Here is a 17,070-nt window from a genome sequence, read left to right on the forward strand (position 1 = left end):
GTATAGTAATAAATTCAATTCCCATTAATTACAACATAACCACAGTAAAATATGCTAATTTTGATGTTCTTCTAGGCTAGGAAAAAATAACAGCCAAGTTTTTTGGATCTACCATTTTGTTCAAGAGCTACCTTCACCTCCCCTCTTTTGCCAGCCGTGTCTCTGAATTGCAGTTTCACACGACTCTGCAAAGACAAATGATGATGAAACGGAGCATCTCGAGCTCCTGGGAAGAAAAGTGGATTACATACAGTAAATACAGCGATTCAGAAAGAATCTGAAGGCAAGCAACAGAAGGGTTTGGTTTCAGCTTCACAGACCTGCCCAGTTCCCGGAGGGCTGGAATCATGGAAGCCAACTCCAGCCCCTGGTCAGCCATCCTTGACTCTCCCGAGTCTCCCGCCAGCTCCGTTTCGACCCTTTGCTGTTCCCACCCCTTTTCCCAGCCGACAGGAAACTCAAGGACGGTGGCTCGTTTGAGCCAAATGTCGTGTTTCTTGCATAATCATACCCCTTCGCGTAGATTAATTGCTTCCCATGGAGACCTTCATGTTAGATAATTTGCATATGTCATATTATTAACAACTCGCTGTCATACACAGCGCTTGACTTTTGAAACTTCAATTCTACCTGCGTCCTGCGCTGAACTCGGCGGAGTTTATTTCCCAATTTTATATGTTTGTATTTTTTTCTAAGTTTGCACGAGTCATGCAGTAGCTTTTTTTCAAACAATTCCCAGCTGTGTCTATAGTATAGACTCTATGCGATTGTATGTGTCCGTGCAGAAATACGTCACTGTAAACGACTTCCGACACTTCAAACCCGTGCTGTTTCCTAGCAAGCTAATCGTACCACAGTACATAAAAGGGTTGCATGCAGTTCTAATAACAAAATTCAATATGCACGCTAAACAACGTTCAGAGATCCTCTTTAAAAATATCAGAACTGAAAAGACAAGTGTGCTCAAGTGCTGAGAATATTGGTAAGGAGTTATGACTGGATTAGCAGTTCCCCCACAAAGCATGTTTAAAAAGGAGGGATTAATACAGGGGGTCCTCAGGTTAGGACCACAACTGAGCCCAAAATTTATGTTGTTAAGTGAGATTTGTTACGTGAGGTAACAACTTTTCTCATCCCATTTGTTAAATGAATCACTGCACTTCTAAAATTAGTAACAGGGGTGTTAAGTGAATCTGGTTTCCCCATTGACTTTGCTTGTCAGAAGGTCACAAAAGGGATACAAAGGATACAAAAGGAATGTAGGATACTGCAACAGTTATAAATATGATTCAGTTGTCAAGCATCCAAAAATGTAAATCGTGTGACCAGGGGGATGCTGCAACAGACAAAAGTGTGAAAAATGGTCATGTCACTTTTTTCAGTGCCATTGTAACTTTGAATGGACACTAAATGGACTGTTGTAATTCGATACTGTAAGGATACTGTAAAATCTCTAGTCAGAGGTGGTATTTGCCGGGTCTGCCCCAGGCTCTGGAGACTTTCCTCCAGCCTCCAGGAGGGCGAAAACGGCCTCCTCAGCTCTTGAACTTCCGAGAGGCCCATTTTTCACACTCCCCGAGCCTCTGCACGTGCCCTGCACTTACTTGCATCCAAAACGGGCTGCGTGGGGACTCCTGGGAGGGGCAGGGTGGGTGGAGCCAGCCAAGAGTGGGATTTGAGGGTTCTCCGAACTGCACAGAATCTTAGCCAGGGGCTCTCCTGAACCCCTGCGAATTCCCAGCAGCCCACCACTGCCCTTCTATTTCCCCCCCAAAACCACCATGTAAGATCAGCTTATCCAGTGAACTCTCATGGTTGAAAATACATTAGAATGTGGATCTATCAAACATTTATCATTACTTTAAATTTGCTCTCAATATTTAACGAGTGGAATAAGCTGGGAATTACATAATAAGACATAGGTAAGGTCTCAACACTTTAGCAGTTGCAGGATCGAAGGTGGATTGTGAATGAAAGGGATTATGGGCATTGTAGTCAAACATATTTGGAAAGCATTCAGTTGGAGCAAATTGCTTTACCTCCTGCCATGACTGCAAGTGAATGCAGACTTCTTTAATAGTGGATAATGTTTTATACAGAACCAAGAACAAGCATTTACCACCATCACTAGAGACCCTTATGGCTGAACTTCCATCTCACAGTCAATTGTAGTTGGGTGTGACATAAATTTAATCAATTATTATTGTCTCTAGAACTCATCAAAATATGAGATTACAAAGCCTTTAGTGGTGAAGTGGGATGGAATTGACCATCTGAACTACTGTTGCCACAACACATAGAGCCGCGCAGTGTTTTTATGCTTGTAGTGCTACTTTATCTTAGTTCAACATAGTGCTTTAGTCAAGCACAGAGAATTATTGATCATTATTCTCACTGCTTCAAGAACTACCATTTCTAACTATTGCAAACTAGAATTTGAAACCAGCTTCCAGAAATTCCCATCCAAGGACTTAGTATGATTAAGAAGATGATTAAATAGATTCCAATGAAAATTATCTAAATATCAGTAAATTTTATGGGCTTAATTCACATCATGCTCATTTGTTTATTCATGGTGTAAATGAGTGAATCACAATTTTGGACACAAAGTTACAATACCAAATTTACAAATCATAATGGTTAAATTCATTCAGTAACCAAACCAAAGAGAAACTATAAGGCGTAGTGAAATGTGAATGCAACTTTTTTTTTTTAACTGAACCATAGTGAATTTGTATACAAGGAATTATTGTAGTTAGCTCACATTCCAGCTACATTCCCTTAAGGTCTATTCAATTAGGCTGAAGGATCACAGTTTCCAAATCCCCAGCCACGACAGCAACTGTCTATGCCAGTTGGAGATTGTAGGAATTGTAATGCTCCAATACCTTGGGTTCCTCGAACTGGGGAAAGGTGTTCTAAGACAATGAGCCTCGATCTTTAAAAACTTTTAAAATCACATTACTTTTTGCGCAATAAATGAACCAGGTAAAAACCATCCGTTAGAAACTCATCAGACCCGTCACCAGCTCAGAACACCCATGAAACTTAATTAGTTTGTTTTCAGGAGGATAATTGCGGCTGGAATTTGATCCCTGGCAGCTCTCCTCCCGAGAGTCCTTTGTAACGGCGATGTTTGTGCTATAAACCCGCCTCCTACTGCCGGGAAGAAGAGGAGACTGATTTCTATAGCTGTCAGTCAACAGCGATACGAGGGTGGGACCGGCGACTGCCTGCAGGTGTTCTCCTGTATACGGTAGTACTTTCCAAGGCTTAGTTCAGAAAGTGGATCTGCGACAAAATTCAGCTACGAAGTAGCTGCGGCAGGCAGGTGAGTCCGGATCCTTGATGTATAACAGGTACTTTTCCTTCAGCTGCGGTAGGGCGGGTAGCACTGATTTTTTTAAATTTCATTTTACTTTTAAGAAAAGCTGTTCATCAAATGGACGGTTTGTTTTTAGACAGCTTTAATCGTTTTATAGGCTTTGTCATGCTACTTCCGTGAGTTTTTAGAGTTCTTAACTCTCACACCCAAAACTTCTGTGTAAATAGACCCTTAAACATAAGTGAACCTTTGATTAAATACAAAAGAAGCCTGGCATTCATAACTATTTCCTCCAGCACAAGGTATGTTTTCAAGAATCTCAATCTCATAAGGGAGCAATTTACAGTGCCCTTATTCTTGTCTTATACGGGTGCAAAGTGCAATTGTATAAGTTTTAGACAGGCTAAATAGGAAAATTATGAAACGTTTTTCCCTTTTCAAAGGTAGAGAGTATGAAAATGAATTATATTTCTGACAGTAAACATATTTATGAAGGAAACTGTTCAGGATTGAAATAAAGGCTATGTTTTAGCACTTCCCTTGAAACAAACTGAACAATCAGTTCTAAATAAGCATAACTCAGAAATACATATCTCTGGGAAATTGAGAAGTTTTTTTTTTTTATAAAAGTCTTTAGAATTGCGGCTGAAAATGGCAACTGTCTCTTCATTCACAGTGAATCATAAAATATGCATACATCAGTAAGTTCCAATTTATTCCTTCTTGCCTTACTTTAAAGATCAGAGATTATCGGTGGTATATGGAAGATTTGGGACAACCCTAGGCTATAAAATATCATATTAGTTTTACTTTTTATGTAGAACTTTAGGATCTTTCTTGTTCATTATAATAGATAGCAATGGAGGAGAATAAAAAATTCATGTAGTAATCTAATCCTAATACAGCCCAGGCACTCAAAATCCCCCTATTGTTTTCAAAGGTATTAAATATGTATCTATTTCAAGAATTTGCCAAGATATTGTTGCAAATATTTTTGATATGACATTGTGATTCCAAATGATGTTGAATATCAAAAAAAATTGAGGTCTATTTTGTAGAATAGCTTTGAATTTGGTTTTATGTATTGAAGCTAGAATTTGAACATGTATCCTTTCTTTATTACATGGGAATGTAATAAAGGATCCTGTTTTATATTAACAACCTAGTTAATAATTTTCTGCCTCTCTGAAATTCTTGAGCACATTTTTCTCTCTCACTCTTAAGAATTCAGAACAGCTTTTAGGGCAAATTTGTTCTTCATTCTGATCAAAGGTTTTCAGTATGAATTATTTATTTTTAATTTTATTTGCATGTCCTGCAATTTTTATATACCACACACACACAAATATATATAAAATTTCAAATAAAAACAATATTCTATAGTTGTATATATTCGTATGAAAAAATAAGGCAATTAGGTAGTGCCTTCTTTTAAGATTCCTGTAACTATTAATTTATATATTTAAAGGAAAATATATCGCCCCACCCAACTATATATCTTTCTTCTTCATTTTTCTGTAAAATGTATATTGTGTGATGATATCACTGTGAGCTTTTGGACAGAATCTCTCAGTACGATCAATTACATTAAATCCAAAATATAATAATACTTGTTGAAATGTGAGCGTTAGAAATTAAAATAAATACTATTAAAATACAATGGCAAAATGAGCAACCTAAAACAATATAAAATATACTGATTAAAAAGGAAGAAAGAAATGGAATATGAAAACTTTCATGCATAATATTCACTCAAGGAAGTCTTGAATGAAGAATTAGTTCAATAGATAGTTAAAAACATAGTGGGGGAAGACTCAATATTCAAGAATGAGAACATCTAGAGAATAGAATGAAGGGTGAGAGACATCATATGAAGGGAGATTTTATCAAGTTTAGTGAGCATCTAAAAAAAGCTTTAAAAATGGATACAAATGCATATATTAATCCAGAAGATTTTAAAGGTTAATGTACAATTAAAATCAGAAAGCTTTCTTTTGAGACTAACGGACAAGCAATCAGAAAAAAGTCACAGGGCTTTGTTTTTATACATGATAATATTATATGGTTTAAAGCAGAAAGGCTTAACACTACCTATAATGGAAGAATAACTGGTAAAGAGATGGAACTTGCAAAGATGGATAAGGTAACCACTTTGATTAGAGAAAGAACTATGTTCATGTTTTATGAGAAATCCCTTATAGACTTTTTTACATGAAACAATAAAAAATACACAGATGATTTGTGGGTTTGATTAGAAAAAAATGGTTAATAGGAAAAATACTTCTTTTCAATCATAAAGTAAGTGTTAACACTATAAATATAATTATATTTTTGCTGCAGAAGAAATCAGAAGCGTCTTTTCACTATTTCTTTCATTTTCTCTTTTTATACTTTTTCTCTTTTCTTACTTTTTTGCTTCTTTTGCTTTTTATTAGTTTGTATTAATTACATTTTTAGAATGTTTTAAAATAAAATCTATATTTAAAAGTGAGGAAAGATTTATATAGCTTCGAAACTACATGGCCATTCATCAGAACTCACCTGACCTTAGTAATTATACAGGTCTGCAAAAGGACAGGAAATCTATTCAGCACCCTGCTCCCAAGTTGCAAAGGTCCAGTATATAAGAAGCACATCTTAAGTCCCAGCTTTTTTTCCTAATAATGTTACATGTCAGTCAAATGTTTCAGGCAAGAAACTCAGGAAGACAAAGATCAAGCACGGGAGGGCTTCTGAACTTGTGTTCAATAATGCAGTATTAGTTAATTCAGTGATATGGGCTAGAAGCAAGCAGAAAAAAGTCAGTAAAAAGTATAGTAAATGTCTCCTTGTGAGGATATCTCTGCCGTGTTGGTACTTTAACATTCTAAATAATCAGTGTTATCACTTGCATTAGAATCCATATATGGTAATGAAAGTGGCCTCCTAAATGATAAGTTAGGTCATTAACCTTTGACCACACTGCTTTCTCTTATCTGCTTAGAACAAACTTTAATTGTTTCCTTTGGACTGTGCAAAAATGAAATACAATTAGTTCTCTGACAATTTCTTTGTTTTGGAATGATTTGGATCTTCGAGAACATATTTGGCACTAGGACTGCTATTTGTAGCAACAGTTTTTAGATACTAAATATATTTCATAACATAGAAAATTTGAGAAAATTTATAGAAATTATGTAATGATGTGATATGAAACTGAATATGAAAGATGAATATGTAACTAAGGTCATGTTTGTATGGAAATGTAAAAACCTGGAACCACGCTGTTCACCAAAGAGATGTTCTTGAAATATATGTATGTATGTATGTATGTATGTATGTATGTATGTATGTATGGTATTCAGCTTTGTTCGGGTAGTTGGTGAGTTCTCTGTTGGAAACGTTATATACTAATTGTTTCAGGTGTTGTGAGTTGTTGGGGGCTTTCTTGTCATATTCTAATTTTTTTAGTTTCTTCAAGAGTTTGTCATTTTTGTAAGTGGTTTCAGTTTCAGCTCTCCAAGTTGTAAGTTTTTTTATCTTGTCCCAAAGTAGAGGGTGGATTTTGCTGCTCAATTCCAGATGTAGTGCTAGCAAATCTTTGTTTAACTGATCCAATTGGAATCTCTTTCTGTGGAGCTTGTTCCTGAGTAGAGCCATTTCAGTTCTTTTCAGGATACGTTTAGTAGCTGCTGTGCTGTGATGAAATGTTAATTTGAAGCAGGTTGGTGTTGCACTGTTGTCTCTGCAGCTGCATAGGAATTTGAGGTCACATAGTATTCTTGCTCTTTTAACTTCCAGCTTCTCATAGGTTTTGGTCTGGCTGTTTATTTCCTCACCATAGAGGTCTGATATTTGTTTTCTTAAGTTTTCACAGGTACCTACATGTATGGTATTCAGCTTTGTTCGGGTATTTTCCCACATCGTTATAGTTGTGCTTTTAAAGTTGTAGCAGGCTTCTGTATAGTGTTCGTCTGTGAGTCAGACTTACACAGCTGTTTCAGTTTTATATTTGGTGCTAGCCTACTGCTGTGCCAGAATGGTTTTTTCTTCATCCTGATTGGTTGGGAGTCTTGGTCTGTGTTTATTGGTCTTGGAGTTTGCTGTGTTCTGCTTGATTGGTGTTTCTAATATCTTCTGTCTGTTTTGTGGCTTTTTTTGTCTTGGTTGGCTGGCAACATTGTGTTCCTGTATTGGAGGCTTTTAGTGCAGCTTGGCTCCGAGTAAATGGACGGCTATCATTTATTAGGAAGTTAGGTTTCATCTGGGTGCCTGGTTGGGGTGTGTTTGAGCTGGAGGTATCAGGGGGGATCTGTTTGTGCCCAGGTGTTTGCCTGGGCTATATATATATGCTGGTCTTGGTGTGTTCAGGTCTTTTCCCGTGTAAGATTGAGAGTATCTTGGTGATGTTTCGACGAGGTCCCACTCGCCATCTTCAAGCTGGTGTTTTCAGCTTCGTGCTTGTTTGCTCGCACAAGCACGAAGCTGAAAACACCAGCCTGAAGATGGCGAGTGGGACCTCGTCAAAACGTCACCAAGATACTCTCAATCTTACACGGGAAAAGACCCGAACACACCAAGACCTGCATACCTGTACCCGTGAAAATCTACAAACACACACACACATACACACACACACACATAAAATACAGTTCTCAAATGAAAAATATGCAATAATTTACACAACCAGTGTAAACATGCATCTATCTACTTCTGCATAAAGCTGCATTTGGAGTTTTCTCATTAAGAATGTAGAATGAGACATGGTGGAGAGAAGAAGAAAGTCGAACAAAGCCTTGCCTGATTTTTGGATTATGTCTCTCTGTCTGTTCCTCTTTTGCCACTTTGTTTAGGACAGTCATGGTGAACCTTTTTGGCACCAAGTGCCTAAAGCAGATACTTTGCACATATCCAAAATGCAATGTGTGTATCCCCGTGCATGCGAACCTCTCTGCACGTACGGGCCCCCTGCACATGCGTGACAGAGACCTGAAGACCAGCTGGCCATTGGGAGGCATGCGCACATGCGGGGCGGAGCTAAGCTGGGGTGACAGCACATGTGCCCACAGAGAAGGCTCATAGGGCCACCTGTGTCACGCATGCCATAGGTTCGCCACCACTGGTTTAGGAGGGTTCAGTTAACCTTCTGGAAAGACATTGCAAGGGCTGACAGGAGTGAAAGAATCAGGAAATATTTTATAAGTTAATTTATTATAAAACCCAAACTAATATCTTCCCTCTTAACATTTAGTGAAAGGATCTTCTTTGAAACGAGTTTTAAATGTTTTCACATAAATTCCTAAGAATAAAAGAGTTGGAAGGTATTATTTTGGACATCGCTCAGTACAGAAATTGAAATTCAAGCATTCATGAATAATGACTGTCTAGGCTCTGCTTAGGCACATCCTGTGAAGAAGAGCCTGTCATCTCTCAAATAATTGGCTCCATGTCAAACTGCTCTTGTAATTATAACAGTTTTACAACAGTTATAAAAAAAATCAATTGAAATGAGAGAGAGAAATGTCTTGACCTTTTTCTATTTGACATCCTTTAAGATATTTGAAGAATGCTATCATATTCCAGTCCAGTCATCTTTTTTAAGGTTAAATATAAACATTCTTCCTTCATAGGCTCTTGATCTTTTCCCCTGATTATCCTCATTACCCTTCTCTGAAACTTTCAATTTCTGTAAAGTCATACCCAGAACCATATACAATAGATAAGGACTGCATGAATCATGATGAAAGCAGAATAAATTGAAACAATTGCTCCTGTGATATGGAAATTATACTCATGTTAATGTTTCTAAAGCAGTTTTTTTTTAAAAAAAAAGTTTTTTATTTTTCTAAACAAATACAGACAAAACAATACATAAAAACATAAAACCATCTTTCAATTACATACAGTGTGTTGACTGATTGCAATTCTTTTTTTTTTTAAACAAGTTTTATTATTTTTTTTCAAAACACACAAGTCGTCATTATCCATTACATATTTAAACCTTTTTCCATTATAAATTTAACAAGTCAGATAAACTATAATTCTGTTTTAAACCATTTCCATATAAACATACAAAAACCTCTTATCCATTTTCTCTTTCTTTCTCTTTACTCTTATTCCATTTTATTATTATTATTTCATCTATTTCTTTCTGACTTAGTTACCATTATTCTCATTCTATATTTCTGCAAGGTTTCATTAATTCTCCCCCCAAAAAACATATATACACAACACACAAAACATAAAAAAGATCTTTTGGAAAGTAACTTGGACCCAGGTATTTCTTTCTTCATGGACTTCAACTGTATTCATACTCATCTTACATATCATTACTTATTTTATTTACCATTCTAAATCTTCTATATTAACTTCTCCCCATATTTCACTCTTTTTAATTCTATCTTAATTAATCATCTTAATTTGAGTCATTATATTTGTATCTTTTGTCCATTCTTTATTGTACCTTTGTCTCATTCCTTATAAAAAAAAAGAAATTTCTCCTGAAATCACTAATCAGAGTATGATGCCTTTCTATCTCCCGACTAAATTAATCAAATTAATCTTTAGAATACCCAATCTGATTTTGCTTGGTACATTCTAACTGAATAATACATCCAAAATAATTAAATACATAGTTAAACAATAGATCTAAATATTAAAAACAAATACTATAATGAAAATTTTATAATAACATCAATCCCATAATCTTATTAAACTCTTTAATTAAAGCTCAATATTCTAAATCTCCCCTCATATTATATTTTAAAACCAATCATTATTAACATTTCAACATTTTAATCTCTTATCAACTCTTAAGCCATTTAAGTTTTCTATTTCTAATACAATACTACCATATCATCTTATGTACCTTGCAAAATCTCTTTGAAGAAATTATACTTATCCTTTATCCCTAAAAAAATTCCTTTTTTCCCATTTAATTTCAAAACTTTGTAGCTTTTCTCCACCTTTTCCCTTTCTTTCTTCTCCCAACAAACCTTTCTACCCCCCTTCTTCTAGCCTCTGCCTTACTGGCTTCCCTTCTCTGTGGTATTCCTCTTCCCTTTTGTTTACCATCCTTATATTGATTTTGCACCTTGTTTTTCCCTTTCTTAAATGTTTTTTAAATCTTAAGTCCTTTATTTCTCTTCTCTTCCCTCTTCCTTCCCTCTTGGTCGAGTTCTGAGATTTATTAAAGATGGTTTCCTCTCCTTCTTCTTCTTCTGCTGTCTTCATCTGCTGCAATGTTTGTTGATAGTTAATAAGCGCCATTTCTAAAAAAGGAAGGCTTCTTTCAAACCAGCTTTACCATTTTTTTTGCTTGCTCATAATCTTTTCTCAGTTCCTCAATAGAAGGAGCCATTATAAATCTTTTCTTTTCTTTTCTCTTACAACAGTCAGAATATTCCAAAGGAAAAATAAGACAATCCCAAAGTTATCAGTCAGTCCAAACCAAGACAGAGTTCCCACTCTCTCCTCCTAGGGTAGTATCAATCAGAGAAAAAGAAAGTCCAAATCTGTTTCTTAAAATCTTATTGCAATATATTTTAGTCTTTCAATCCTTAAGGCATCTCCTCCAACAAAGTCTTAGCATACAAATTTTTTTTTAGTCCTCTCTTTTCCCATTCATCGCTTAAAGCCAGTTTTCACCTAAAAAAATAGATTTCTTAATATTCACTTTTTATTCCGTAGAAAAAGAGGGTAAGCTATCCTTTCAGCACCATTAAACTGCCGCTTTTTTCCTCTTCTCGAAGGTATCATTCAGAAAGTCATACTTTTCAGGAATTTTGTTAAATATGTCTTAGAGTCCTAGGAGCCAAGAAAAACTTTCTCCTTTCAAGCACTTTCTCCACTTCCTCCTGCGCATTCTTACCCGGCTGCCAGCTTCTTTGTGGCGGCCATTACGGACCGCCGCTGCACCGTCCTGGGAAAAGGGGTTCTGCCGGCCGGGGAGGGGTCTGCAAAACCCCCAAACCCTTCTCCGGATCCCCTACCTTCAGCTGCCCCTGCAGGGCAGCCTAGCTCCGTACCCGCCTGGGTCGGAGCCCCAAAAAACGGCTAGCGCGGCAGGGATCGCGCAGCTTCGCAAATCCCTGCCGCTCGCGAAGCCAACAAACCAGAAGTCCGTTTCTAAAGCAGTTTTGCCTGCTTTTGCTCAGAACATTACATTGCTGGTTTCATGTTCTATTTGTATACAGCTACTGTTTCAATCTTTTTTTTTAACACAAGTACCATTATCAAGCTAAGAACACACATAAACACATGGTCCATTTTGATGTTTGTTTCCAAAGTAAAGAACATTCACTTATCTTTCTTACATTTCATTCTAATACTTTCAACCCATTTCTTTAATTTATAAAAATAATTTTGAATTTTATTTCTAGTATTAGGTTTTCAAGTTGTTTTTTTGGACCACACACCTAATAAGACTGCCTTCTATCCATTCATGCGAGTCATTAATGAAAGTATTATACAATAGAGACCTTTAGTTACTCCTCATAGCATCCGACTTTGTCTCTATCTCCGGATTGATAAGGAATTATTGATGAGCTTCTATGATTTTTAATCATGTATATACTTGTTATGCATCCAACATACATTTAACTAGCTAGCTTTAAAAGATCAAATGTTTTACTAAAGTCAAGATATGTCTGTAGCATTCCCAAAAATTATTAATAAGTAACTTAAACAAAACATGAGAAGAACAAACCTTACTAGGATAATAACAAATCCATATTGACTTCTGATGATTTACCATATTGTTGTCAAGGTTTTTGCAGACTGAACACTTTATGATCCGGAATCTTTTCATGCTTATTGATTGGTATGTAGTTTGCTACACCTTTCTTTACCCACATTTTGAAGATGAAGACAATAGTACAGTATCCTTTCTGTGATAACCGTTCTGCCAATTCTCCAAAATTTCTCAAAAATAATACATAAGAGTTCATCTGGACTATAAACAAATATCTTTATCATCGTAGGAGTGGATTCCTCTGATCTTGGCAATTTAAATTATTCAAAGAAACAACATGTTCTGCAACTACATTTCTATCCATCTCAAACATCAATCCTTCTCAATTCTGCTATTCACATTTTCCTGGTAGAAAACTTGATTAAGACTGAATCAAAGTAGGAGTTAAGTAGTTCTGAGTTTTGTTTGTTATCTATTAGCATTTTGTTATCTTAATTGAGCAGTTGGTATAACATTCCATTCTTTTTATTTTGAATATATCTAAAGGAGTTCCTTTTATTATGCGCAGCATTCTTCCTAACATTAGTTCATACTCAAGTTTCCTTTTCCTAATGCCACTTCTATATACTGTATTAGAATGCCATTTCTATAAATTTTTTATTTTCAAATATTTACTAGGTTTCAGAATTTTTGGGTACTTACACTTGCCATTTCTGCTTGCCTCCAACTTTTATTTATCATAAAAATAGTTCATTTTTTAAAAAAATCAGAATTGTATAATTATTTTTACATAATTATTGTTCAAGTATTAATTTACCTGAATAGTTTTGATCCATAATAGCCTTTACTCTAGGACTTCATTAGGAGTCTGTTACAACAAAAGGACTATTTATATGAAAATTATTTTCTGTGATCTTTGCTTATTTTATAGCTGTTATGTCATTTTACCCTGAAGCATAATCTTCAAATTTATTTAATTTAATATTGAATATGACTTTAATTTGATTATAATCTAAATATTATTTGGAATGTAAATTTATGGTTTACTTTAGGCTATCCTAGGAGCTAAAGATATTAAAATGTTTTCAAAGTATGTATTATATTATAAAAATTATTTAAAATAATGAAATTGTAATGTCCGGCAATAAATAAATAAATCTGACTCTTCTGGATGATTCAATTTTCAGAAAGATTGAGCATTCAGGTATATACAACTCAGAGTCTTGGCTTATGTGTAGTTTTAATCTTGGCCATTTTTATTATTTTCAAGTTCAGTTTGATGTCACATAATTCCATAGTTATTCTTTTTCCCAGACAACCCTCAATCTCTGAGAGAAAAGGAGACCGACAGATTTTTTTAAAAAAACTATAAGCATGGTTTCATACATAGACATATATATTCATAAGTCCTATTTAAGGCAAAGGAAGTTACTTCTGGGATGTACAGTATGTATTGAAATGCAGCATCATAAGAACATCTGCCTCTTGAGAACATACATTCCATTGCTGATTGTTATTGTTATGCTATTTTGTAATGGCATAGCAAGAGATCCTAGTCCATTTAGTATGATATGAACCAGGTCAATACAGATGGTTCTCTTACAGGAATGAAGGAAAAGTGTTCAGGGCCAAACCATGAAATGTTGGGCTATAAACTGCTATATAAGATATTCAGGAAGCACAAAGTTCTGGATTCCAGTTAGCAAAATTGTTGTGATATATTTTGATCCCTAAGGCAAAAGATAGTTCTTGATACCTCTATTTTACCTACAGAAGTATTTCAGACTGCTGGTTTGAATCATATTTAATACTGTCACTCAATGAGGAGCCTCCTCGTGCCCTGAAAGCAGGCCAACTGCAGAGAAGGGATCTCTCAGGAGTTGCTATTGTATCTCTCACCTATCTGCTCATGTATCTCAACAGCATCCTTGCTGCTTCTAATAGAGCAATCACTCTTAAAGTCATATGCCACTGGAATGATACCTCAATCTACTATGGTTTAGACTACGGTACTTATCTTGTTAGGTACATATAAATCAGTGTAAACAAGCTTTGTCTAATTGAGTTCTGAATATGACAAATATCAAAGAAAGACAATGCATAGTCTTAAATTTTAAAATAGCTAGAATAACAAGATGCTTTTTTGTTAACCAGAATACTACAGCAATTTTTGTTCTGAACAAGGGAATTTGAGAAATGGAGTTTATCTTTGCTGATAATATAGCACAAATGAAAACTGTGTAAGGTGAATGAAGGATGCGGATAGCACATTTGGGAAGTTTTTAGATCACTAACATTGGTATAATTATAGGAACTTGCTGACTAATTAAATCCTTTAAAATGTTTCAGTCCAAAATCTGGCTCACTGCCATTCATTTCATATTCTTAGACTCAATGTGTAATTTATATGCATAAAACAGCCTCTTTATGGATTTCCTTTACACACTCTTCCCTGTCATTAGTAATTCTTTCTCTTTATCCTAAGTGACTTTACCAGAGTTCCTAGCATTTTGTTGCCAAATGCATTCTTCATCAGAATCATGTGGTTTAGAAATGTAAGCCTGTAATTTTCCTAATAGCTTTCATTTACAAGCATGCTGGAAGCTTCAGGCTCTGTTAAGAGTCACAGATGTTCTTTTCTCCTCCCCCTGTGTATCTATTACTTTTTCTTCCCCACCATGATCTCTCTATGCATTTGCTGTGGCAGATTTTGATCACAGCCAGTCAATGCTTCTACTGTCTTTCTCTCCCAAAGTAGGTCAAGAGAGAAAAAGAAACATGAGGTCCCACATTCCCAAGAGTGCTGGGTGTACAGTTTCTGCTGTTCCCTTTGTCTCTTTTAAGCTACCAAGGGAATGGCGTATCCTTTTGGGAAGAGAACAGCTCCCACTTTACAACAAAACATGTAACATTTAGTGATAGTAAAACTGTTGAATGTGGCATTCTTCAAAAATGTTTTAGCTGTGTAAATGGTTAGGAATGGGTGACTGGTTTGCTAGAAACTTCAGAGGTTTTCCTTGGAAATGTAGAAAGAGCCTTTCTTTTAAAACAATTTATAAAGATTTAAAAAGTAACAGAAGGCCCTGAATTCCTAAATTACCCCATCTTTATAATATTATGCCATTTCTTTTGCTGTGATTTACAAGTCCTATCCTTAGCATTATCTTTGACCTTTGAATCGCAGTGAATGTCTGAAGAATTAGGTGATGTGCGCTTTTGTCGTCCATCGTCCATCCAGAAGAGAGTGATATGACGTTGCTATGTGTAAAATGTTTATTCTGTAACATTGTAAGTATTGTCATAAATTAAGTGTGCTTAAAGTGTATTTGTTCATTGCCTTACTTGGGCTTGCAGTTCAACTATGTTTGCTAGCCCTAGAGCATGGAAAAGTCCTCTAAAATTAAAGGAGTCTAGAAATCTTATGAATAAATAAAATGCAGTAAAATCTATCATAGATAAAAAATTCCTGTGATTTGCATCACACATCACTTTTGTCTTTGTGAGAAAAATGTAATTCTAGAAGTTTCTCCTATTGTTCATTTTTTGGAGTGTTTGAAGAAATACCCAAAATGATATTCTTTAAACAGAAAAAAAGAAGAAGCTTCTTTAAAAAAAGGGTGCCTGCCAGATTTTTTGAGGTAGCTAAGTTTTTCCACGCTTATATTCCATAGGAACATTGTGGCAGGATCTGAAATGTTATTGGGCTAAAGCAGGGGTGGGATTCAAATTTTTTAACAACCGGTTCTATGGGCGTGGCTTAGTTGGTGGGCGTGGCTTGGTGGTCATGTTATGGGTGGGCGTGGCCAACTCAATATCACTCACATCAAGGCACGCATCTCATCTCCTGGTCTCTCATGACTGTGGGGATGCTGCAACAGTCATAAGTGTGAAAAATGGTCATAAGTCACTTTTTTCAGTGCCATTGTAACTTTGAATAGTCACTCCACACAAGCAAAGTACCAGCAAAGGAGGGGGGGAAAAAACTCCAGAGATGTTCCTGAGACAGGAAGTCTAGTCCTGCCAAGAATGTGATAAGGGTTAACGCAGAGGCAGTTTATGTAAGCAACACCAGAATGTTTCCTTCCTGCCTTCCTTACAGGATTAGGCCAGTAATTTTTTCTAACAACCGGCTCTCCGAATTGCTTAGAATGTTAACAACTGGTTCTAGTGAATAGGTGTGAACTGGTAGAATCCCACCCCTGGGCTGAAGCAATTGGAGCAATTAGTGAAAATTCTTACACAACAGTGTGAGAGATCGGTTACCAATTAGAAGAAATATATACTTGTAGTTGTTGCAGCTAACAGGTGTACAATTCAATGCTGCATTTTAAAAAGCAATTACTTTTGTATATGGGGACATTGCATGTTGGTTTATTTTATGTATGATATAAATTTAAGAAGCAGTGAATGTTGCTGTTGCATTTTCAAGTCATGCTCCCTTTATATATCTAAATAGTATAATATAAATTTGTTATACAAAAATTCAGAAAAACCTAAAAGTATTCAGTACTTTTTAACAGAACTCTAAGTATGTAAGAATTATATTTGATCTGTAATTATCTAACCAAGTTAAAAGTCAGTAACAGTATTTGAAAGCTAGCATTTAAAATTTTCAGTTCCATTTTAATTTATTATTGGCTTTTGACAATGAATGAGCTTCATATGGACTTAATGCTGCTTTAGAGATGCATACCTCGAGTGTACTGTACTGTGAAATTCATTAATCCCTTGTTGGATAGGTGTAAACAATGTTATGTTGAATTAACTTCAGGAGTAACCAGTTCTTTGATTTTGGCAGATGTCTGTGTGGGTGATTGGCTAATTGTTATGTCAGTCTTATGCTTTGTCTCCTTGAAGAGGAAAATTTCAAACACAAATTGCGATCAAAGTTTTAAAAGGGAAAAAAAAATATTAAAACCCTGAAGTATGAAAATTAAATTCTTTTGTTGATGAAAAATCCTGTCTTGGTTGCTGTAAATTATTTTATTAATTTAATCAAATAATCTTTTGAGCCATATAGAGTTTTGCCAAAATTAACATGTATTTCTGTTTAATTATTAGGAAAGGAAGTCTT

At 35.5% G+C, this 17,070-nt stretch overlaps 2 protein-coding genes across 6 annotated transcripts in view; one reads left to right on the plus strand and one right to left on the minus strand.

Moving 5' to 3' along the window:
• The window catches only part of ATR (ATR checkpoint kinase), a 58,189-nt gene extending 57,765 nt beyond the window's left edge, over positions 1–424 (minus strand). Inside the window, exon 1 of the mRNA XM_026664614.2 lies at positions 321–424. Coding sequence (XP_026520399.2) covers positions 321–379 — 59 coding nt within the window. The 5' untranslated portion in view covers positions 380–424. The remainder of the gene's footprint in view (positions 1–320) is intronic.
• Positions 425–3,249: 2,825 nt separating this feature from the next.
• Positions 3,250–17,070, plus strand: part of PLS1 (plastin 1) — a 69,940-nt gene continuing 56,119 nt past the window's right edge. For 2 of the 5 annotated variants that reach the window (XM_087965113.1, XM_087965117.1), the window contains exon 1: positions 3,250–3,331. The gene's annotated coding sequence lies outside the window, so the exon portion shown is untranslated. Of the gene's footprint in view, positions 3,360–14,751; positions 14,857–15,180; positions 15,285–17,070 lie in introns of those variants that run through there. The other 3 variants (XM_087965116.1, XM_087965114.1, XM_087965118.1) reach the window with 3 other exon arrangements.

The sequence above is a fragment of the Notechis scutatus genome, chromosome 4 (genome assembly GCF_049901735.1).
Source record: "Notechis scutatus isolate UNSWTSFEM ecotype Mainland chromosome 4, rNotScu1.2, whole genome shotgun sequence".
Classification (NCBI taxonomy): Eukaryota; Metazoa; Chordata; class Lepidosauria; order Squamata; family Elapidae; genus Notechis; species Notechis scutatus.